At 46.8% G+C, this 22,957-nt stretch overlaps 1 protein-coding gene across 1 annotated transcript; it reads right to left on the bottom strand.

Annotated features, from left to right (window-relative positions):
- Positions 1-1,079: 1,079 nt before the first annotated feature.
- SCPEP1 (serine carboxypeptidase 1) lies at positions 1,080-22,843 on the bottom strand. The gene is made up of 13 exons (XM_055003451.1): positions 21,430-22,843; positions 18,456-18,601; positions 16,762-16,851; positions 15,862-16,017; positions 14,825-14,899; positions 13,817-13,889; positions 12,096-12,133; positions 11,731-11,859; positions 10,717-10,801; positions 9,369-9,482; positions 7,688-7,825; positions 4,011-4,174; positions 1,080-2,607 (listed from the first exon to the last, which is right to left on the bottom strand). The coding sequence occupies exons 1-13, from the start codon at positions 21,491-21,493 to the stop codon at positions 2,542-2,544; spliced, it is 1,338 nt and encodes a 445-aa protein (XP_054859426.1). The 5' UTR covers positions 21,494-22,843; the 3' UTR covers positions 1,080-2,541.
- Positions 22,844-22,957: the final 114 nt, after the last annotated feature.

Here is a 22,957-nt window from a genome sequence, read left to right as displayed (position 1 = left end):
ACAGCCCAATTATACTGTGGAACATACCCTGGGGCAGGATTGCACCTTCTGCCCAAGGCAGTAAGTTAATGGCTGTCCTTGGGGTGAGACAAAGAACTAGGAAACCTTTGATTAAGCTTTCTTGGGCAAAACTAAAGTTATCAATGATGACTGATGACCCACGATGGCTGGATGGGAGTAGCTATCAGCGCTCTGAATAGGCCAGAATGGGAGAACGGATAAGGGAAAGATCGGCAGGGTGTATTGAGGTGATTGAGGAACACCTGGAAGACTCCATTATCTTAGGATCTTTGGGGGGGGGGGCTGAAAACTAGTCCTGCCTGATGACTCACATGCCACCATTTTCCAGCTCCCGTCTGGGAGATGCGAGAGCAAAAGAGGCACCACGTAGTATAGAACCAAGGAAAGCACAAGGGCCTGCGGCGGTAACAATCCACAGACCTCAAGTTCTTAAAGTGCACCATTTAACAAAGTTTAAATTTCAGTAAGTTATATTTCATGTATATAAAGTGAAAGGTGCTCAATCAGTAATAAATAACAATTACACCCATATGGTGTATGATCATTTATAAAAATCTAGTTGTATTGTTCAGACTGTTGAAAAGTTTTGACTTGAAGACATTTCTTAACTTGCAATTGTCTTGCTAGTTTGGTTCCTAATTTAGCCTCAGAGAACCCGTTCAGAAAGAGGTTACTCAATCCAAATTCTGAGCGACTGAATGCTGAATACTGCAGCCTATGTGAATGATGTACGTTGATATTTGCATATTTCTTGTTTTGCATAACCTGATTTTGCTACTCTTTAAGGAAGGGCAATGGTATCTGCAGGGCCCTAAAGCCCCACCCTTGAAGTCTCAGTCAGTCACACTCCCACCTTTGGACATTTCAGCACTCATCGCCTACAAATGTCCATGTATATCTTCAGTTATGATCATTAACATCTGGCTTTTTCAGGAAAAAAAACTAAGTGCAGATCCTCAGGAAGCGGAATTCTATACTCAGTTCCCTCTTCCACACTTTCTTTGTTTCATTTTGCATTTCTGCAGTTTTCTGCTCATCAAGAGATTCATACACATGCCTTCAATTTTCCACTCTAGAAAGAGTGTCTTTTTATTTGTGGTTTGTAAACAGTGAAAAAGGAAAATGGAGCATACATCAACAGCCCCCATGGCTGGCTCCCCAGTTTAACAGAGCACAAGAAGGAATCTGGGCCCCAAAAGATATACATGGGCTTGCACAAAAAGGGTTTGCACAACAAACTGCTGGTTATTGCCTAGGTTGCCCTTTGACCATCAGCATGACACATTAACAAACGCACAGAAACACAACCTAGACAGAAAGCCCCTGCTGTGACTTCAGTACAAGAGTTAATACCTCCTTCCAAAAATTTGGGCAGGACTCTGATTCATTAACGTACGACTAAAGTCAACTTGCAGTGGAAAAGGAGGAACGGGTAGCTTCTCCTTTGGTCTCATTCCTTCTCAGCTCTCTCCCAACACTGTAATTTATACTGCCCTGCCTGAAATTGCAACATCAGAGCTGGTTGATACTAAGCCTGAGCATTTCTCAGTGAGAACTAGAGACACACTGGGCCCAAGACAAGAATGCGCCTTCCAGATGGTGGAGCCAAGGCTCAAATCATATGCAATTAAAAGGTATCAAACACCCCTGCAGCTGTTTCGATTGAGCAGGGGAGGGGCAGCTGAGCCTTTGAACTTCTAGCTGTTTCCCCACTCAATTTCTCCCTCCCATCCCATCCTTGCAGAAGATACGGGAGTCTTTTTACCTACAGACAAAAGTGTAGTGGGGAGTAGCTGGAACGGACTAAAACAAGCTGGAAGCAAAGGAGTTAAGCAGCCCCTTCCTCCCCCAGGTTTAAACCAAAATCACCTGCCATAGAGTCACACATAAATAAGGCCGAAGGGCCAACCTAAAGCTGGTGCCCGAACTGTGCCTTTAAGCATAGCTGTAACGAGTATCCTCAAGCAAAGAAGCCGCTGGTGGGGGGAGGGGGGACTCCTTCAACGTGCCCATCTCCGAGGTTAACCCCCCCCCCCCGTCCCCTCTCAGCACTCCTACAGGAAGGGAGCTGGAAGAGGATCCAGCCAGGACCTTTGGTATTTTAAACGTTGTCTTCTATTGTATGTGTTACTTGGGCCTCAGCCCACAGCACTCAGCGAGTGCCCTAGGAAACGTGTACTAGAATTAGCTGTAGAAGGATTTTTGAAAGGATTTCTTCTAATCATGAAGCTGATCAAATCATTTAACATTTCATACAAGAAATAACACAGCAGGAAGCTGCTCTTCAGTGAATGGTTCATTACACTGAAAGCTGCTGCAACGCGGGAGGAGAGAATCACAGTTTTGTCCACTCAAGGGCCATATCTGCCCCTCCTTAAACAATCTTGCATAGCATCCAGTGGCAGAGGCAGACAACAGCAGTGGCCAGCCATTGTTCCTGCCACGGTTCCGTGTGCAATAAAGAAACAGAACGTGCTGCCGCCATTTTCAAGGAAGCCAAGCCAGCTGGCCCCGATTCTGCTAGTGATCTTGGCGAGTCACCATCCGGACCATTTTCAGTGCCATATCACCTTGGTCAGCTGGTACCTGAGATGGGGAAAGCAACACAATGTTTCATCAGCTAGAGAGGCACTCCCAGCTGGGCCCACCTACTGCTTATTCCACTGAGTTGTTTTGCCTCCTCTCTCCATCCAAGGGAATCTTTCATCCCAGGACCTTTGCCATTCAGAGACTCCAACCCAGAAAACGTGTAAGAAATTTCCAAGTGGAATGAAAAATTATTCAGAAACCCAAGGCCTGCTAATCTGAAGCACAAAGCGCCACAGTTTAAACACTTTTAAGTTTCGCTTAATTTGACTGGAAAAGTTAAGCATGGCCTAGAGCAGTAATCCAGTAAACAAGAAGTCTGCTGATTGTGGGCTGCCATTTTGAATATCAACAGGGGTGCCTATTCCACATCCTCTTGCTTCCTTATTATATAAAAAGCAGCCGCCCATAAACCTGGCCTTCCACCATTCCCTCTCTGAACACGTAAGCCTGAGGAAGTTTTGCAACTGTAAAGACTCCTTTTTGTGATTATTAGAAGCCAGAGGAAAGGTTTCTTTTCACTTGTTCTTTGTTCCTCATTCCTATCAGATTAGCGTGGCTGTTAGTATTCCTTCCTTTTGCCTTATGGCTGCACTTTGTTTCCCTGGGTCCTGACCCAAATAGCCCAGGAAAGACCAATCCTGTCAGATCTTGGAAGCTAAGCAGGGTTGGCCTCGGTTATCAATTGGATGGGAGACCTCCAAGAAGACCAGGGTCATTGCACAGAGGCGGGCAATACCAAACCACCTCAGCCAGTCTCTTGCCTTGAAAACCCCAGCAGTGGTTGCCATCAGTTACCTATGACTTGACAGCACTTTCCACCACCACATGTTTCTCTGCGGTCTATGTGGAGACTCCCCACACAGCACAAAACCTTTGCTCCTTGAGGCTTTCCTAAAGTTAGTTACTGTCAGCTTGAGAAGAGGATTAGGTCTGCAAGAAGAGCATTTCATTTAAGCAAGAAAGCAAGCAGGCCTCCCTTAATTTTTATTGCTCCTTCCAGGCATTTTTTGGTATAAGTTCATGTGCTTGTTTAAGGGACCCAACCATCTCTCTTGACCACAACTTCTCAAGTAGTAAAGTTGGCCTCTGAGAGACTGAGACCCCCAGCCTACTTGTAGGTTCCTCCCTGAAGTTATAAGTCCACTCCCAACACTCTGGATCAGCCTATAATACCTGGCTATTAAACCAGACTTCTGCTAACCATAATTGGAAGCTGACTGGATACTGAGACGTTGCTCATGAATTGCTGATACTTGTGCAGCCCTGCTGTCCTAATTTGTTTTATTATGGGAGGAGTGTTAGTTTTAATTGTGTATTTACTGAAGTTCTGTTTTTAATTAACGTCATGAGCCTCTCTGAGCTTCCTTTCTGAGACTGGACTAAATAAGATGAAGACTCACCATGTGCCCAGCCTTTAGAATCCAGTAGAAGGCGAAGTTATCATAGGACTTGAAGAAAGCTGCTGTCTCTTTGGATTTGGGGCATGCATATAAAGGTTGCCATTTCTGGTCACTGAAATGTTTCAGCTTGGGCCATTTCAGTTTGCGGATCCATGCTTCCTGCCCTAAACACACAAACCAAGAGAAATGGCTGATCTTAGCAAGACAGTCGTTGGGAACGAGCAGTCTGGGTGCCTGTTTTCACAGAATGCAGAGTCAGATTCGGAAAGAGGAGGTTTGCAGATCAACCCAACAGATCTTCGGCCACCTTTCAAAAGGCAAATTAGTCTCCCTAATCTAGACGATGCTGTGGGAGAAGCTCAAAGCAAATGTCAGCACAAAGAAGGTGGGCTTCCCCCCCCCCCATCTCAGAGAGAGAACCCTTCTTAAAGCAGGCAAGCTTTCAATCTGAAATTTTAATATAAAATTTGCGGAGAAAGTCCCTTTTTGGTTTTGTCGTCCAAGAAAACCAAAATTAAAGTGACATTGGCTTGATCTATACACATGCAGAGAGATGCGGTGAAAAATCCCGAGAGTGGAGTTCAGACTATTGGGCAGGTCACCACAGTGAGTAAAAACATGCATTAACCTCCCCAAAAGTCTGATAGGTCAAGGTTAGAGGTTTAAGCTCAGCTCATTAGCTGCTGAGTTAATTTTCTTTTTGTGCTGAGCTTTTCATGGAAGAGAGCATTCTCAAAGGGTAGAATTCCCATCTGCAGTCTGTAGTGAAGCACTCCCCCCCCTCATTTGTTGCTTGGGGACACTTCAGGCCCATCACACACTCTCAGTCTAACCTATCTCACAGGGTTGTTTGAGAATAAAATGGAGGAGAGATCGACGTACGCCACTTTGGGTCCCCACTGGGGAGAAAAGGTGGGGTATGGATAAAACAAAAATGGTCAGACCTTAAACGTCTCCACACGTCCCCTACGAAAACATCAACCGCTACTACAAATTGTCAAATGCAGCCTGGCCGTTGCTGAATACCTCCAAGAAATCTGGACAGCTGCTGTAGGTCAAGCACTAAATGTATTGCCAGCCAGCTATCAAATGCTTTCTGAAAATCAACTGAATTTCAATATATTGACATGAATGGGAAATTTTATCTGATGTTACTCATCAAATAATCAAGAAAATTTGGGAGGCAATACAAGAACTCGTGGGCACTCTATGAAATTATTGAGCAGTCGGGTTAGAACAGATAGAAGAAAATACTACTTTACACAAAGGGTGATAAACACATGGAATTCGTTGCCACAGGAGGTGGTGGCAGCTACAAGCATTGCCAGCTTCAAGAGGGGACTGGACAAATATATGGAGCAGAGGTCCATCAGTGGCTATTAGCCACAGGAGATAGATGGTATTCTCTTTGTGGGGAGGTGGTGCTCTGTTGTCTTGGTGCTGGAAGGAAGGCAGTGGGAGGGCTTCTGGTGTCCTGGCCTCACTGACAGTCCTTTAGATGGCACTGGATTTCTAGCCACTGTGTGTGACAGAATGTTGGACTGGATGGGCCACTGGCCTGATCCAACATGGCTTTGCTTATGTTCTTATGTTCTTAAATTGAATTCTGCTTGAATCCAGAATGCTGGCTAAGCTACAAGCTTCCGTTTCATCACAAACAGCCCCAAGTTGTATCTGTAGCTATTGCTGTTAAAAGTCAAATACCCCAAATTTTTAGGTTTTTTTTTTAATGTAAAAGCTGGTGTTCTAGCAAGCAGGTGGAATCATGAAAGTAGTATTATGATTCTTGAAACACCTAGACCACCAAAAAAGTACAGCTCAGTTCTAGGTGGGAAAAAAAACTGGAGCCATGTGGGTGTGAAAAAAACCCAGGCAACGTATCAAGAGACTAATAAATGGCATCTCCCCCCTCCCCATGCATTTTTGAGGGGATTATTCAGTCACAGAAAAAGCTTCATATCAGAGGCCCTGGAAGATCCAAGAGAAAGACTGACTTCAGAGAGAATGCAGTTATTTGTGTGAAACTTGGAAGATGAAAAAAATGGCAAGACGGAGTACAGCCATTCCAACTGTCAAGAGAATGAGACATCCCAAAGATATTAAAAAGACAAGCCGTGATTGCCCAAAGAGTCTCAGTACATAATTAGTGAGTCATTTAAAGGCAGGAGAATGAATCTCCAGGCAACTGACGCATGCCCGTGGACTGAGCAGAGAGCAAGCATGTAAATCTATGGCACAGTTTCTGGTCTCCACCCTGCCTTTTCTAATAATTGTTAGTATTGCCTACGGAGTCACCTTTGAAATAATTTTTTTAATTGGCTGTGGTGCATTCACCTCTGCAGCTGCTGTATATTTGCATCTTAAGTACACTCAGTAGCCTCGTTACAGATCAGGTTTCCATGAAATGCCACCTTAGGGGTGAAGGATGCAGACGTGGGCGGTTAAATATACACTCTGCTTATATGCTACACACAAGTATGTATTTCAGCCTGAGATAAGATGACCTGGCTAAATACTATGGAGCCTTTCCTGCAGTACAATGCATTTTTCATAGCTGCAAGCCAGTCTATGTCCTTCGCACATTCATCGAGCAGGAGCAGAAAGGCTTCTAAAGCCAAGTTAGCAATGTCTGTTATGAACATCACATCAGCACACTGCAGGAACCTCTGTTTTGATGGCTTCTCAATATTGTGTGAGTTAAGTTACATGCCAAGGTTAGTTAACTTAACTTGGGATAATTCAGTTGCAAGGAGAGGGAGGCAGGAACCAGGATTTTAGTATTTCAAGCTACAGTTTGAAAGCATGGTGAATACTCAAAACAGACAAAATAAGAACGAGTGTGCTTAGAAAGAGAGTCCCATACTTTTGGCCAGTGAACAGCACATGCTTAAGAAATAACTTTTGCTTCTCCTCACAGAAACTGGACTCTGAATATTCTATTGCTGACCATACTCTCTCTTGAACCACTCATATTAGCCCTGATCACTGGAATGTTTTGAACATTCTGTGTCATCACATCTTCTCAGCTAAATTCACTGCCACACACGCAATTTGACATTGATAAAGTGTTTTAAATTCATAGCATTGCAAGGAATAACTCATCTGTGGGCTGTACAAAGAGAACAGTTGCCAAGCACACAGTGAAGGGCAGGGAAGTGCATGCTGGCCAACAGTACAGCTTAAGCAACATACTGAACTGAGGCAATACAGCTAGCATTGAAGTGCAATGGACCAATCAATTCCTGGTTTCCCAAAGGATTACTGTGTTACATCAGATACAGTGCAGTGGTTGCAGTCTAGGCCTGGGATCTGGGCAATCCAGGTTCAAACCCCTACTCTGGCATGGAAGCTTGCTGGGGGCCTTGGAAGCTTGCTGAGAACTCAGCCTAACCTACCTCACAGGGTTGACGTAAGGATAAAATGGAGAAGAGAAGAATCATGGGATCCACTTTGGGTCCCCATTGTGGAGAAAGGCGGGATATATGTGAAATAAACAAACTGCATAAAAGTTCATGCCTAAGGCAGGCACGTGTAAAAAAAAAAAGGTAGGGAATTATTGACAGGAAGAGACAGTGTCACCATTTGGGGGCGTGCAGAACTGATTTCAAAACGGCAACACGGGCATGTCATTTGTCCCCACCCTCTGCTGCCCTCTCCTCTGCAGGAAACACCCTTACCTATGGTAGAAACAATGAGATCCAGCTGCCCATTATAAACGGTAACGTTGACATTGGCTTCCAGCAGGTCATCTACAACGTCTATTGCATGTTTCATGAAGTCTTCAGCCATGTGTTCAAAAACTTCTTGCGCTTGGCCTGGAAATTTAGAGCAAGAGAAAGGACTGCAAAAGGGAGAATAGTTTCAGGCAGGCAGCCCCTGTTGGTCTGCACTGCAAGAACAAGAAGAGCACGTTAAAGACTAACTGGATTTCTAGGTTGTGAGCTTTTGAGAGTCAAATCTAGTTGGTGCTGTTGGACTCAGAAAGGAGAACAGAGGAAGAACCCAGATTTTGTAAAAATTGAGTTTAAATCCTTTGTGGTTGTGCTAATATGGTTCTATAGTATGCCAGCAGACCATAGTTTGACCACATGTGGACTTTAAAAGTTCACTTAGAGTCCTTTAAAAGTAAAAAATGAATGGGGAACCTGAGTAAGTTTTCCCCATCTCCCAGAGCAGGGGCCCACTGCACTCCACACTGTGTTCTTTAAAGGGCTCTTCCCCACCCCCCTCCGGAGTCAAATAAGATCATTTCTGACAGCAAGGCTGCCCCGTATTCTTACAGCAAGAATGAAGATTAAGATCCATTTTCCACATTCATAGAGTTTATTTCACATCCTAATGTATATTTCCTTGACATTTCTTGGAAGAGATTTTCCAGGAATGACATGCTTGCATGGAGTTGGAGTCTTCACTCCCCATAAGCAAAGCAACAAATTTCAGCTTTGTTACAGTATTTTCGTTTTCAAACTGAGTAGCTTTTGTGAAAAGGAGCCTTCAGTCCTTTGATCTCTCCTAGGATTTGATTTCTGAAGCTTTTCTTTTTTGTGATTTGTCCGAGTTTGCACTAACTCTGCTTCAGTCAAGATGGAGCTAGCTTTAACGCTTTCACGGGAAGTTTTTCTGTCCATGGTGTGTGCCTAATTTCACAAAATCTGCCATGAACAAACATACCAGTGAATCAACACTTTTAAGGTCAAGTCCTGCCTCGTGCCCCACTGCTTCAGACAGGCTGCCTGATTTTTCAATTATTTAACATAGCATCTGCATATCCGTCCTTTGCGTTATTTAAAGAGGTCACAAATGTGTGAAAGCAGTTGCAAGGTTAGTCTTGGGAAGGAAAATCATGTGATAGTGATACAAGCCCAAGGCAATCAGCGCTGGTCCAGAGACGGCTTCTACACATTCTACGTGAAACATCCCCAAAAGTCATGGTACTTTTTAAAGAGCTTGTATCAAGAGAGTAAAATGTGCATTTTAAGGGGAATACAATGAAGGTGATTCCAAGGTATCTTTGCAGCTTTTCAATTTCACATCCACCTCCCCCAAATTCTGAAAGCAGCTATGAGCTGGGGGGTTTTTTCCTGTCACTGAAGTCCTAGGCCAGAATTCCAACTCTTTGTTTTCCTCCTCTAATGAAGAGAAGGTGAATGGCTGTGGAGAACATGATGTGCCCAACTAAGGAGACCTCTGTATACTTTCCTAAGGTGCCCTTCCATGGCACCAAGATCCAGACCCAGAATCATATATTCCCCCAAGGAACAAGAAAATAGACTAGAACTGTTGGAGGGGGACTAGAAATGTTCCTTGACTGACCTTACTAGTTAAGATTTAGAAACTGTACAGAAAATATTACAATACCTCCCCATTTGACGTGGTCTGGAATTATTTTCAGCTTCTTTCTGACTGGTCCATTCATCAAGTCACTCAACTTGTCTTTATGTTGATATTGTACATGACGCTGGAAGAGTTTTACTTTAAAAAAAGGAGGAAAACTATTGGCGGGGGAAAACAGGGTTGGAGCAGATATTAAGCACATATGCACACCTGACATCTCCCCTGTGTACGCATACATCTCCCCTGCAAATGCCCCCCAATCTTGCTTCATTTTATGATGCGATTCCAGGAGAGTCCATATTGGCCACAGAATGTCTAATTTCAACATCTTTGTTGCATATATAAGGCAAGCCATGAAAAGCCTGACTGGTTTATACAGGGATATGAAGCCCACAAACAGCAATATCTGCAAACTTTATGAGCTACAGCATCGATAAGATGTAAACACACTACGAACTGTAACTTAATAAGTTTCCATGGGCTCTCCACCAACCGCCCCCCTCCCATTAATACAACCAAATAAGAAGTTCTGCAGCAGACACAGAGCAGGGGGGCTCCAGCAGCAAGCAACTGCAAAAGGGCCGCCTCTGCAACAGAAATTTCCCCACCCAGTTCCCGGGCTTGCCTCATCAAGAACCTCTAGCTCTACTCATAGTTTAAGGACTACCGCACTTGTCTTTATTTTTAGAAATATTTGGGTGCATGAGTGGGGGGGGGGGTCCCAGTCATTTATCTCCCTGCAATTCCTTGTACCTCCCCCTGTTTTGTTATTCAGTTTCCTTCCTGGCAACAAAACCAAACTTCTATGCTCCATTAGTTTAGCCATTTCCAACATTACCAAATCCCATGGACTGCAGGCATAGCCTTATTTAGACTACCAATTTACACTGGTTAAGCTCAGCTTAAGTATCACACCTTTCCCAGCAAAGGGAAGGGCCATGGCTCAGTGGCAGAGAAATTGCTTGGCATGTAGAAGGTCCAGGTTCGATCCTCAGCACTTCCAGTTAAGAGGATCAGTGATGCCACTCTGGAGACCATCTGCCAAGTAGAAGAGGCAGGACTTCTCTGCACAGACCAGTGGTTTCACGCAGCACAAGGCAGCTTCATGTGAATCCTGGGAAATCTAGCTGATGGAGGGGAGGGGTGGTATTACAAATTCCACCCCAGTTCCTTGGCCTCTCTCACTCAACTATAGTTTTCCAGGGAAGCTCTGAGGAGGAGAAATGAGTGTTAAGCTGGCTTAATGTTTGTAGAAGGTGAATCTACCCTTCGAAGCCCTGATCTTCTCAACTGGTCCTTCAAATTGCAATACATTCCTGGCTGTGAAAACACACCCTCCTCCTCCCCCCACAGACCTCCGCTCTCCACTTACAAAAAGGGACCAATTCACTTGTGGTGGATGTGAGAGACGAAGAATCTGGCGTTAGAATGTTATAAAAATTCACACCATTCGTGCTCTAGGAAAGAAGAAAAAAGTATAACATGGAGGTGTTACCCAGAAAACAAAGCAGCTCTTTGATTTTCAAAGATCTGTTTATCATCCCCCACCACCGTAGCCTTTCCGACAGCAATTCTGTAAGAACACTCGAGATCTTTAACACAGAAGATTCTCAGCAGTCTTACCAATAATTTTTGCTCGTAAGTGGAATTCGATGGCAAAGGAATCCAACAAATGCCAGAACCCTTTCTTAGTACCTCAGTCTACAGAGGTGGAATGGTTTTTAAGTCTTAGACCAAAGCCTGCACCTGATCAAAAGAAGGTATGTAACCAACTGTTTTGCTTGCCTGAGATATATACATTCTTAATGCAGAAATGAAAATCCTCATTCTAGAACAAGCCCTTAATATAAGGCCAGAATGCACCTGAAGCCACACAACAGCTGCAGCTCTTATTCAACTCGCATCATCCACTCCAATGTGGACCTCGAGTAGAAAGTTCTCAGTGCTGCAACTGGAGAGCAGCTTAAGAAACTGGTGCCTCACGTTCATCAGAGGAGAAAGGTGGATTAACGCCTCCCCCCCCCCGAATTAAATAACTGAAGCCATACAGATTAAGTAAGTGAGCCAAGCCATACAGTACAGCAGAAGCACTTTCAGGTCCAGAGAGACCACATACATAGGTGAAAGTAGAATTCCTGTACGTCAGCAGAAAAAAAACAGTTTGGAGAGGTATGGCTTCTCAGCCCTGCGTAAGAAGCCAACGCTCCAATTTCTACATAACCATTAAAGAAGTACATGAGCCTCAACCCCCACTTCACCCCGTGCCTGGGAAGCCACGTTCTTCCTCGCCCCATCGCACAATGATAAAATTGATCCTATATCCTGAAGCGTTAACTAATCTGCTCACCCTCGATTTAAAAACAAACAAACAAAGCAGCCATCTTACCTCTTCTATGATATCCTCAGCGCTACTCCAGAGCATCGTAGCCAATTTGTATTCCTTTCTATTCATAGCATTCAGGATCTTTTTGGCAGCACCGGTCACTTCTTTCAAACCTTTATCATCAAGGTAAGACTGCAACGTGAAAAGCAAACCACACCAAGTAAACCACCGGCAGGGATGTCCTTCCGTACCAGGGACCAGCAAGCAGCGCTAGTTTGCTGGCTTCCCACGAACAGCCAGCCAGCCATCTTTGGCAAACAAGGACTGGGATCAATGGGCCTCCCCTCCCGTCTGATGCAGCAGGACAATTTTTTTTTAAGAATGGAAATGGAGAAGTTTTTTTCAAAAAAAGTTGAGTAAATACTTACAGTGCTATAAAGGTAAGGCCCCCAGGACAGCACAGAATCTAAAAAATAGAAAAAGAAGGGCTAAAAAAAAGTTCATGATGTACTAAAATGAACTTCTATTAATTATCCTACAACTGAGCACAATCCACCGAGCAGGTTTCTCCAGCATGTGCTCCATTCAACCAAATGGGAGCCATGTGCCCATGGTCACAGCACAGGTTACGTACAGATGCGTCTGGGAGCGTTCGGTGCCGCTGCGGTGAGGCTATGGAAGCATACAATCCACGGTGCCATTTTATGCCAAACAATTCCATTTGCCAAGGAGGTAAGCTGTCAAAATAGGGAGTTCCTTGGTTTTTCCCCCAGCCATGAAACAGGCTTGAATATGTATGGCTAGAGCTCTCAGAGTTCACATGCAGCCTTGGGAGGAGACTAAACACAAGGGCCAGGAAACGAATGGCATTGCAATTGCAAGCTTCATGTTCATCTTATGCATATTTATTTGAAGGTGTGTAGAGGTTCTACATGCCTAAAGAAGTGTTCATGGAGGCACCTGTCCATGGGATCAGGAGGAACCCTGAATAGCAAGGTTTCCACTTGCAGGGAATAGGGCCTACATACTTCATTGGGGAGGAGGGTAGTTTGCCAATGCACTGCCACTCTTCTGCCTTAAATGTGGTATGAAATGGGGTAACCTCACATGTTTGACACTTGATGGGGCAGCAAAACTTTGGGGGGGGGGTAGTTGGCTGCTCTGTACAGCTCCTCCCTATGGCAAGCAGAAGCGCAATTACACAGACCAAGGGCTCACACTACACGGGCCAGGTTTCTCCCCCATTTTTAAACGCTGCCTTCTGGATGGTTGGAAATAGAACAAAGAGAGAAGCTTTAACACTTTTTTCTTTTGCTGTTTCCTCTCTGGACAAAGCCATCCCTGAACTACTTTTACCCCTGCTGAGGGGCCAGAGAGGTACCCATCAGTTTTCCCCTGAAGGAATAAAAGCAAGCTGGCTTTTTCCACAGGAAAACAAGTTAGGCATATGGCGTCTCTCTCGCCATGCCCCTCTTCCTCCTTGATCCCAAAATCTAGATGTTCCTGTAAAAGGAAGCAGTCATGGAGGGTGGGGTGGGGGTGGGGCAGCACATGTTGTAGCCGAATGTGGAGTCGACCAAATCCTCAGTCCGCCACACAGCTCCCCTGGTAACCGTGGGCCACATTTGCCCTCTCAAAACAGTTGTGAATATCGCGTGAAGGAGCGAACTGTGTGTACCTCTCTTCAGAGGAAGAATGTGATAAAATCATAACAGATATATCTGAGCAGATTTGCTGCATATTCACATAGGGTGCAGATTTCAGGGCACAGGGATTTCACAACCAAGACTCGCAGGACTTTTGAAGCCTCAGCTGCCACCTCATCCCCTCAGTTAGAAAAGGGGCCAAAGCCTCTCTGAATCCGAAAGATAGAGGGAATGTTCCAATTGTTATATGCCCAAGTTGTAATAAAGGTGGCTCTGTATCTCTCATTATGCTCTCCTATCATTTATTCTCATCTGCCCTGCCACTTTGAAATGTTTTATGTTTATTGGTTGAACAGAAATGCTTTAGAAGAGGCAATTAATTGCAGCTGGCGCACAAAATACTTTTAACTGAGAAGGGATATGAACTGAATCTTTGTGAAAGAAGAGCAAGAGATAGTAAGAGGACGATGGGCAAAACGGTCCCAAGGCTCTTGTTAACATACCTAGAGGAGAAATCCACGAATCACCAAGGGCTACCCCGAGAAAGTGGCACTTGATCATCTTTGCCTCAATTGCCTTTCAAAACAAAGCCAAGAAGAACATTCATGGGGAAACCAGTCTGTGACAGCAGCTGGCAGTCAAGGTGGTCTCCCCAAAGCAAAACAAACAACAGCTGCTGTTTAAAATGCACCAAAGAGCCCTTTGGATAAACAGAAAACAAATGCCAAATCCGTAACGTTTTAAAGGGTGGCAAAGATAATTTGGTGGCCTCTTCACTGCACTCAAGTATACATCGTACCAGGAGCAAAAATAAATAGGAGTGCAGGTTCTGCCGCGGTTTTCAAATGAACTAAGGAAAATCAGGTTCCTCACCTAACGCCGACTTGTGCAGTGGGGGCTTATTACCTATTGCCTAGGGGATTGCCAATGGCCCTCCCCACCCCAATTGCCAGAGCAGAGTCTTTCTCTTTTTTTGATGAATCTTAGCTCAGAGGAAAACGCTCGTGCTTTGCAGGCATAAGTGCCAGATCCCACCCTCAATTCCAGGATCACAGAAGCAGTGCGGAGAACGACCTGAAGATTCTTCGGAAAGTGGCAGCAGCTCAAATAGACAGACCACTGATCTGCCTCAGTCCCAATACAGCTTCATAGGTGACATTTGTATGCCTATATGTATGCGTGTCTCTTTGAAACAGAGAGGAAAGACGGTCGACCCAGTGGCCGCAACAGATGTACGCACTGCTAGCTGCAGAGCCAGGTTCTACTTCCTGGGGCAGAAGCCACACCAACCCCTCCAAAGACAACGTGTCGGAGCGCCTGCCACTCCTCTCATCTAAACGCTGCCTGGCAAAAGATCCTTGCGCTGAAGGGAGAACAGACACTTAACTGCGCAGAGTAGTAAGATCCTGCCCCAGCAGCTGTCTTCTTCCTCTGAGTTGCAGCGAACAGAAAACCCGCATGTTACTAAGCAGGAGTTCAACCTCTTTCGCAGGAAAGGATTTGCGCCTTACCTTGTGAAGCTCCAAAGCAATGGCAGCCGCCATCTTCCCACCATAAGATTCCGAAAAGATGTAAAAAGGGATTGTCTGCGAGGGAAACCGCACAGAGATTTTCAGCCCATTCATCCTCCACTACCCACCAGTTAAACCTTCATCCATTTATCCACTCATCATCAGGAAAAACAAACCCACTCCAGAATCCTCCAATTACTCCGAGGCTTAGAACAAAAGGGACTTATGTCCTTTTGCAGTAAGAGCAAAAAAAAAAAGGGGGGCCCATTTATTCTGAAGGATACAGGACGCGTCGCAGCAACAAAAATATGTCCCCCAATAAGATCCCTCTTTAAATTATGCTCCTGCTCATCTTTCCCGCCCCCCCTCAAAGACAGACTGAAATATCAGATGCAACAAACATGAAGAAGCGAACATCACATTAAGCGCTGTGTGGGGCACTGACATTTCATCCCCTGGTCCCTTGGAAGCCCTTTTCTTTTTCAGCAGGTACCACGCAGCGTTTTTAGACTTTTCAGAACATTTGGCAGGACTAGATGCTTGACAGCACATGCACGGGGCATTTCTGTGGAGATTCTTGGGCTAGAATGCCGTTCCACCGCCCTTCCTGCCGTTTGCAAGGGGTGGGGGATAAGCAGCAAGGACAACCACGGTCTGCTTTACTAAGCATGAGTGGAGATTGGGGGTGGGGGGGTGCTGCCTGAGGCAGCCAGAACTGACAAGACTAATCTCAGAATGCCAAATTTAGATGCTGGCAATGGCGCTTCTGTGACAATCCAGTAAAACTACACACAGTCCTGTCCTATCACATATCGATGGTCCCAGGCAAAGACGGTGGGAAGGTGCATAACAGACCTCATCCGTCCTGAGCTTGGTCAGTCCATGGATGGGAGGCATTCAAAGAACTGCCTCGAGTTCCATGAGGGGGGGAAAGGAGGGATATAAATTCAACAAACAACATTCAACAAACAGAGAGATAAATTCAACAAACAAAATCCTTACCTGATCCGAAGAAATGAGCCAATAGTAATACTTGCCTGGAATTCTGTCTTAGAGTTGAAGAATTTTTCAAGAACCACCAACATATCTGATGTGACTTTACAGAGATCTGTGGCATATGCACTGCTGTCATTAACATAGCTGTAGCCAGTGCCAACAGGGTTGTCCACGAACAGCACACTCCCTGCCTGCAGCTGAGCCATCAAATGAAAGCAGGATCAACCCCATTGGGAATACACAGAGCAATTATGAGATTAAAAGATGTTTCAGCAATAATGCAACTGCACATCTGTGTATTGAGAGCTTGTACAAAATTGGTTCAGAACCCCTGAAGTTCTTATGAGTTACTTAAAAAATAAGTTTACTGGTTCGTAAATGGACTATTCCCAGGAGCTGTTGTCCATATGTATCATTTAAGTGTTTCAAGGAGATTTTTAAAGATACAAATGCTGTTAATATATATTGAGTGTTGGTGCAATTTGACTTTCAATATTCCCTTCTTCAGAAATCTAATACAGCTTCACTGACACTCAACGGAAAGACAAAACAGACACAAAACCGTAACCTGGTTAATAATGTCAAGAAAAGCTTCCCTGCTGCCCCTCTGGGTCCCTGTGAAAGATCCAGTCACAGGGCCAGTTAAAAAGGTGGCAATTTTGGTGGCCTCTGAGCACCACTGGAAGAAAAAGTGGGAAATATACTCAGATGCACTGTATAGACAAACAGAAGCAAACGAGAACAAAAAGCTTTCCAGTAGGATATAACCAATGGCAGCTTTTAGAAATGGTGATCTGGAAGAACTTTCAGCTTAAATAGCACAGAGCATGTTCCCCCCCCCCACCCCCCTCCTGCTTAATCACATGTTTGTGTGAACAATGCAGCCAACGACTAGGAAACAGGAAAAACTGAATGTTCGAGTGATAAGCCATGACACGTACCCAAGTCGTCCTCCGTGGCTTCAGATCAGCATCTAAAGGGCCAATCTCTTCAAAGTTTCCATATCCGCAGCCTGAAGCCCCCGGGCCTCCCTATGAAACCAGGCAGGTGAAAAAATAAAAGGGGAGATTCAGAAGTGCTGTATGGGGGGGCGGGGTCTCCACAGAGGCTGAGCAATTCTTTGTCACTTCTCTTGAACATGGAGCCGGGGTCTCACAGGAGGCTACACAGCAAGCACATGGCCGAAAGGAGATTTGATCTCCTCAGTAGTGCTGCTTCATGGAGACGACTGCCCTAGCCTTAGAACTGTTTTGGAGCCCATCTACCCTGAATTTTTTACAGCTGCATACTAGAGAGAATTTCTGGATATGTAACTTTCCATAGCATGTAGACATGTGGCGATGGGGAAAGAGTCACCTGTGGAATTTCTCCTCATCATCCAGCTGTGTAACAACACAGGGTCCCTGCCTCCTCCTGCCAAAAAGGAAAGCAACCTGCCCAGCATGCGAAAACCCGAGGCAACACATATTCTTCCTCTGCCCTTTGATCCCCTAACCTCTGGATTCAGTATCCTCCTGACCTCGATTCACTGACAAGCCCCACTCAAAGCTGGTGAGAAATATATTTCCCCAAAACACACTTATTCAAATGCCAGGGCTTCTTGGCCATCTCTCAAAGGCTTTCTGAGTCTCTCCCTAAGGACAAGCAAGTGGGCTACCAAATCCTTGCGAAGGGCTTTATGCACTTCCAAAACATATGACTAGGGCCAAGGACTGGGACAGGCTGGGATGAGAACTGGCAGCCCTGGAGCAAACTGTGCCAAGGGGCCTCACTGGTGCCAAACAGCACTTGGCTCTAACTTGGGCTGCTGCAACGACAACAGACGGGAGAGCCAACAATAGCAGTCAGCATTGCCCTGGTACAACCCAAATGGCCCATGCGGCGCTGCCACCCCCCTGGGATAACTTGGCTGAGCTCCCACTTGGCCCCCGGAGGCCTGACAGCAACTTCCCCAAGAGTTCAAGGGGCAGCTCACCCCGGGTTGCCACGTTTTCCACTAGTCCCTACCGTCCGACCTTTAACAGAAAGTCATGGCATCTCATGTTATGCTGCCAAGAGCGTCATCTGCCAATTGTGGCACCTTAAGACACTGTTGGAAGGCAATGCTGTTGGGGCCAGCTGGAAAACCAGCAACCGATATAGGACAAGTTTATTAGTCACTTCCCTTTTATGCTGGCCTTATGCTCTCTCCCCCACCAGCATCATTTTGATTGTAAGCTCTTTGGGGCAAAGGCCCCACCTAGCTCTTGGTCGCTGTTGCTCATGTTGTTCTTTAATGGAGCTATTTTCCTACAGTGGTTAGGGGAAAGGACAGACGGATTAAACGCTGAACCCCACTGAGCAATATACTGTTACAAGACATGTCATTGTTCTTCCCAACTCTGGTATGTTCTTAACTCAGCAAACAATACTATTTGGACCCAGGATGTAACTGGTAATACGGCCAAACCCAGGACTTATTTAGAGCATTGATATGCCTGGGCCATGTGTCTTTCCTTAGCAAATTTCTACACATCTTAGGATTGATGGTGACAATTTATTTTTCAGAATATCAGCAGTGGTGGCTATTAATCTAGACTGCTGTAAAAAGAAAACTGCATAATTCTCTACAAATCATTTTCTGTTTCAAACTCACTTGAAGCCATAGGATAAGAGGAAGCTCTGTGAAATTCTTGGTGGGGTTGTCTGCATAGTACAGCCACCAGAACATGCTTGCATTGCTTCTGACGGGGACATACCCCCAGGCCTGTTTTGGTTCTTTTGGTTCCCTTAGGAATAAGCCTAAAAGGAAAAGGCAATAATGGTTAGCGTAGAGATCTCATAATCTGGCCACAAACTAATGTGCTCTTGAGGAATACTGTTACAGGACAGAGGTAAGCTGCTCTCTTCCCCACGAAGGGCAGCTCAGCGTTTTCCTCATTCTGCTCCCTCAAGGAGGCTTCAAAGGCACCATTAAGGCTCAAAGCTAATGATGTCTCCACCTTTGCCTGCTGAGCATATCAAGGATATAGTTGCCCCCCGCCCCTGCACCAAAAGCAAGCAGCTTACGACTCTACACAACAGGCAGTACTTCAACAGGCACAATGCTTCCCATCACTGTATCACACTGCGGGGGGCGGGGGGGGTGCACCTGCTGCCAAGCAGCTGTCTTGCTGCTCTTAAACGCACACAGGCAACCAGGGTTGTCATCTCCCCTCTCCCTTTTAGTTAAACCACCAGAGGTTCACACTTGCTTTCCTTTCAACGAAAACTCCAGATAGATTGTTTTGTAATCAAGGATTCTGCGACTTTTAAAAATTGTTTTAAGCAGCGAACAGCCTTGAATGAGGCAGCACTCAGTGGGCAGTTATCTCATCCTGGTGCCAGACATTTTGTCAACACTGCAAGCAGGGGAGAGGGGAAGGCAGAAGGAGCCTGCAGCTCTTTGGCACAGAAAGCACTGGCTGAGGTCATGACTCCTCCTGCTGGATGATCTCTGATCCTTATCTTGAGCCCAAATTATCCGCCAGTTTCTTTCAGAGGCGTTAAGCAGCTTTCTTTGTCCACTCCCAGAAAGTGCGAGGACGTTCTCCAGCACCCTGGCTCACTCAGAAATAAATCCCATGCTATCTAAGCATTAGAGTGACCCCTCTCTTCCAAGATCATAAGGGGTGCTCTATGAGGAGACCATGGCCAAGATTAACAGCCGCGCTGCACGAGGCAGAGTTCTGAATTCACAGGAAGGGTGACCAGGGCGCCTCCGGAACACCTTCCTTCTAAGCCTCCACCCAATGACAGCTCCCTTCTTCCCCTCCCAATTGCTGATGCCGGAAAGGGAGCAGCTTCCAAGTCCCTTTAGCCCCACTGGATACCCTCAGGTCTATAAGGGGAAAGCCACAGGAAGGACAAGCTGCGTGCCAACCCCTCTCTGGTCTATAGGACTGTAAAAGGTGGCATCTTGGTTCTTTATAAGCAAATTATGAATTGTACAGGAATTTGCTAGCACTTTCCTACAGGCCATCACCAGGTGGGCAGGCGGGCAGGCAGGTGTTCTCATTTTGTCGCTAGATCTTCTGCCTCCTTCTCTTCCAGTCCCATTGCCCAACTTTCTTCCCATGGATAGAAGAGGAGGGCTGACAATCAGATAGGATGGAAGAGACCCCCAAGGCTCTAAAAGGAGCCAGGAGGTGACCTTGGGCCCCTCAACTCTCTCCACAACCTACCTCAGATGGCTGTTGTGCGGATAAAACAGAGAAGGGGAAGACCATGAATGCCACTCTGAGATGCTTGGGGGAAAGACAGGATTAAAATGCATTAAAATATAAACCAGGCTCCGGGTGGGTTACATTACGGACCTACAAGCCATGAGCAGTGGCATGTGTGGAAAACAATTCCTATACAAGAGCCTTCCCGTCTAGTGGAGCTCCCAAACTAACTCTCCGCTTGGGGGATTGAGAGAGACGTCGGGACAGCTGGCCAGAAACTTAGGCCACAGCAGTCTGCTGAAATCAGCCTTACACCTACGGATGGGTGGGGAAGAAGTTACTCCCTGATCATTTCCCCTTCCTGGCCTTTAACAACTACTTGGTGCTGTGCATTACTGCATCTCTACAGAGGGATAAATTACCCTATTAAATGTCCACCTGTTATGCAATTAGTGGTAAAATTCCTGCCATGAAAAAATGGCACTCTTACCTCTACAGTGCAGAAAAACAAAAAGTTCCAAACCCATGAACCCGATTTTGCAAATACTCAAGAGATTCCATACAAACAGCACCATTCTAAGCAGTTGCATATTCAAATTACTTGGACTGGAGTGGGAGATATAACAGAAGCAGCTCCCTTCCTACAATTAAAAGGGGAAGAGCTCCTTCCTTCTGTCTAAAATATCTGATGAAAACGAGGAAAGAGAATGACGGGGACATCGGCCTGCTCCAGCCCTCTGATACTTTATCAAACCCTCGAGAGGGAGAATTAGGTGTAAGGGAGGGATCTCAGAATCATTTATGCCCCGGCGCCCTGCAATTGGTCCCTGCCTGGAGCTTGTAATAATACTCAGCACTCATAAGGCACTTCACAGATGTTGTCTCCCAACTCTTTTAACTGCCCTTTAAGGCAGACCAGTTAACTTCCCTCCTACTGAAGAGTAAGGGGCGCTGGCTTAAGAGACTGAAACCAGGGACCCCCGTTCATTACCCAGCCTCGGGCACTGTTCCGTTCAGTTCTCCCTTTGCATCCACTCACCTGGAAGTGATCCGAGGAAAGCAGAACCCAGCAGCGCAGAGACTTTGACGAGCTGTTCCCGTTTCCAGCGGTGCCATTCACACAACTCTTCTTCTTCTTCTCTCTCACCCCCCCCCCATACCCCCACGTCGCTGCTGCGGCACTAGCAAAGACCCACACGCGCACCGCCAGCAGAGTCACAAACAGCGAACCAGACACACAACTTGTGCGGAAAGGAGGCTCGAAAGCCAGCCACTCTGCAGCCAGGAGGAAGTGAAACTATCTACCACCGACATGCTGGATTTCGGAGATTCCCGGGAAGCTGCCCGTTAGAGGCTCCCCCGGAGACTTTCCGTGCAGATCTCCTCTTCCCTCCCCCGGAGACGTCCATGCCCGTTGGGACTTACCTGAACTGAAGGCGGCGAGAAGCAGCAGCAGCGGTGCGCCAAGGAGCTGCCGTCCGGGCTCCATCGCTGCAGCCGTCTGCGGGGCCGGGGGCCACCCGGGCCGCTCCCCCGGCTCCAGTCAGCTGCTTCGGAAAGAGGAAGCCCCGCCCTCCCCTGCCCCGCCGCGCCCTCTGGCGCCTGTGCCTGGGAAGTGCAGGCAGGGCGTCCCCGGGGCTCGCGGGGCCTTCGGACGGGGAGGCCGCCTGTTGCATTGCAATCCCGCTGGCGGGGGCGGGCGGCTCCTCCCCACGGTAGCCCCTGACGCGGCAGAAGACCCTCCCTCGACAGCAGCTTCAGCTTGGCTGGCCCCTGCTCTTCCGCAGAAGACAGAGGGTCTGAACCAGCCAAGTGCCCGCTGGAAGAAGGGGGCAGCAGCAGCATGCAGCGGGTGGAAGCGTCACTCCCAAACACGGGCGGCTGTTGGCTTGTCGCTCTCGGCCGATGCCCACGGAGATTCTGCGGAGTCCCGCCTCAGTTCCTTCAGCAAGCGCGGCAGGCAGGCAGGCAGGCCCTGCGCGATCCTCCGGAACAGCCCCGCTCTCTTTCTAGTCCTCCTGCTGCCTTTTCTCCCGGAGCCGCCTCCTGCCCCTCCCAGAGCTTGGACGGGCCCCTGGGCCAAGGAGTTCCTCGGCTTCGTCTGCTGCCTCCATCTTCATTTCCGAGTCCCGCGTCTCGCCTGGTCACAAATCACGGGGCACAGAACCGAGTGGCCAGTGCGGACGAGCCTGGGAGTTCCGCCGGGAAAGCGGCCTTTCCGCGCGGGCTCTTGACATAGAACAGACGCCCTGGGGCACCTTAAAGCCTGCCCACCTTTGTTCCAGCGCGAGCTTCAGGGCCCTATTGCAGTACAATCATTTTGCAGGCAAACCTGTTGTAAATCTTCCAGGTGTGATTCTCAGTGTAAGAGGCTTGTACTGCAGAGGGAAGCCAGCAGGGCTGTCCAAAGGAGCCGTTACGTTGGCAAAGATTGGGGCAGGATTTCACAACTGTGCCCAGAGCAGTGGGGTGGTGTTTTTTGTTCCTGCTCATGCACACCTGGTATTGGTTGGACGGCTGCATGGCTCGAAGACGTCGCAAGTGGGGCTTTCCCATCAGATCCCCCCACAAAAATTAGGCTGGGGGCCATGTAGCAGAAGAAAGTGGGGGAAAGGTTTGGACCACTTCAGAGCCCACGAGGGGAAATCACTCTTACTGTGCAAACTCCTTGCACGTCAATATGAGCATGGAGAAAGAGAGAGAGAGAGAGAGAGATTGCAGCCTCTGGCTTTCCATGCAGCGCCTACTTACAGGAATAAGTGTTGTATGGGAAGTCTAAAAAACTATTATCCTGCACTTGCAGTTTGAAGCAGTACAAGCCAATCCACCTCCTCAGTGTACCAAGACAAGCCCTTGAAGTGAAGTATCTGGATTTAAAACAGTTTAGGCTACTGTGGCCAATCTTTTCCAGCATTAAGCGGCCCTTATCCCTATTATTAGATATTTAAAAGTA

Source organism: Eublepharis macularius, chromosome 19, assembly GCF_028583425.1.
Source record: "Eublepharis macularius isolate TG4126 chromosome 19, MPM_Emac_v1.0, whole genome shotgun sequence".
NCBI lineage: Eukaryota > Metazoa > Chordata > Lepidosauria > Squamata > Eublepharidae > Eublepharis > Eublepharis macularius.
This window is presented reverse-complemented; position numbering and strand designations above follow the sequence as displayed.

What these genes read in the sequence shown, in the direction of transcription:
- SCPEP1 (XM_055003451.1), bottom strand. Translation starts at nt 21,493, where the DNA reads ATGGAGCCCGGACGGCAGCTCCTTGGCGCACCGCTGCTGCTGCTTCTC. An exon ending in TCTCGCCGCCTTCAGTTCAG is followed by an intron (nt 18,602 to 21,429) that starts GTAAGTCCCAAC and finishes TTTTCCTTTTAG; the next exon opens with GCTTATTCCTAAGGGAACCA. An exon ending in AGCCACGGAGGACGACTTGG is followed by an intron (nt 16,018 to 16,761) that starts GTACGTGTCATG and finishes TTGATGGCTCAG; the next exon opens with CTGCAGGCAGGGAGTGTGCT.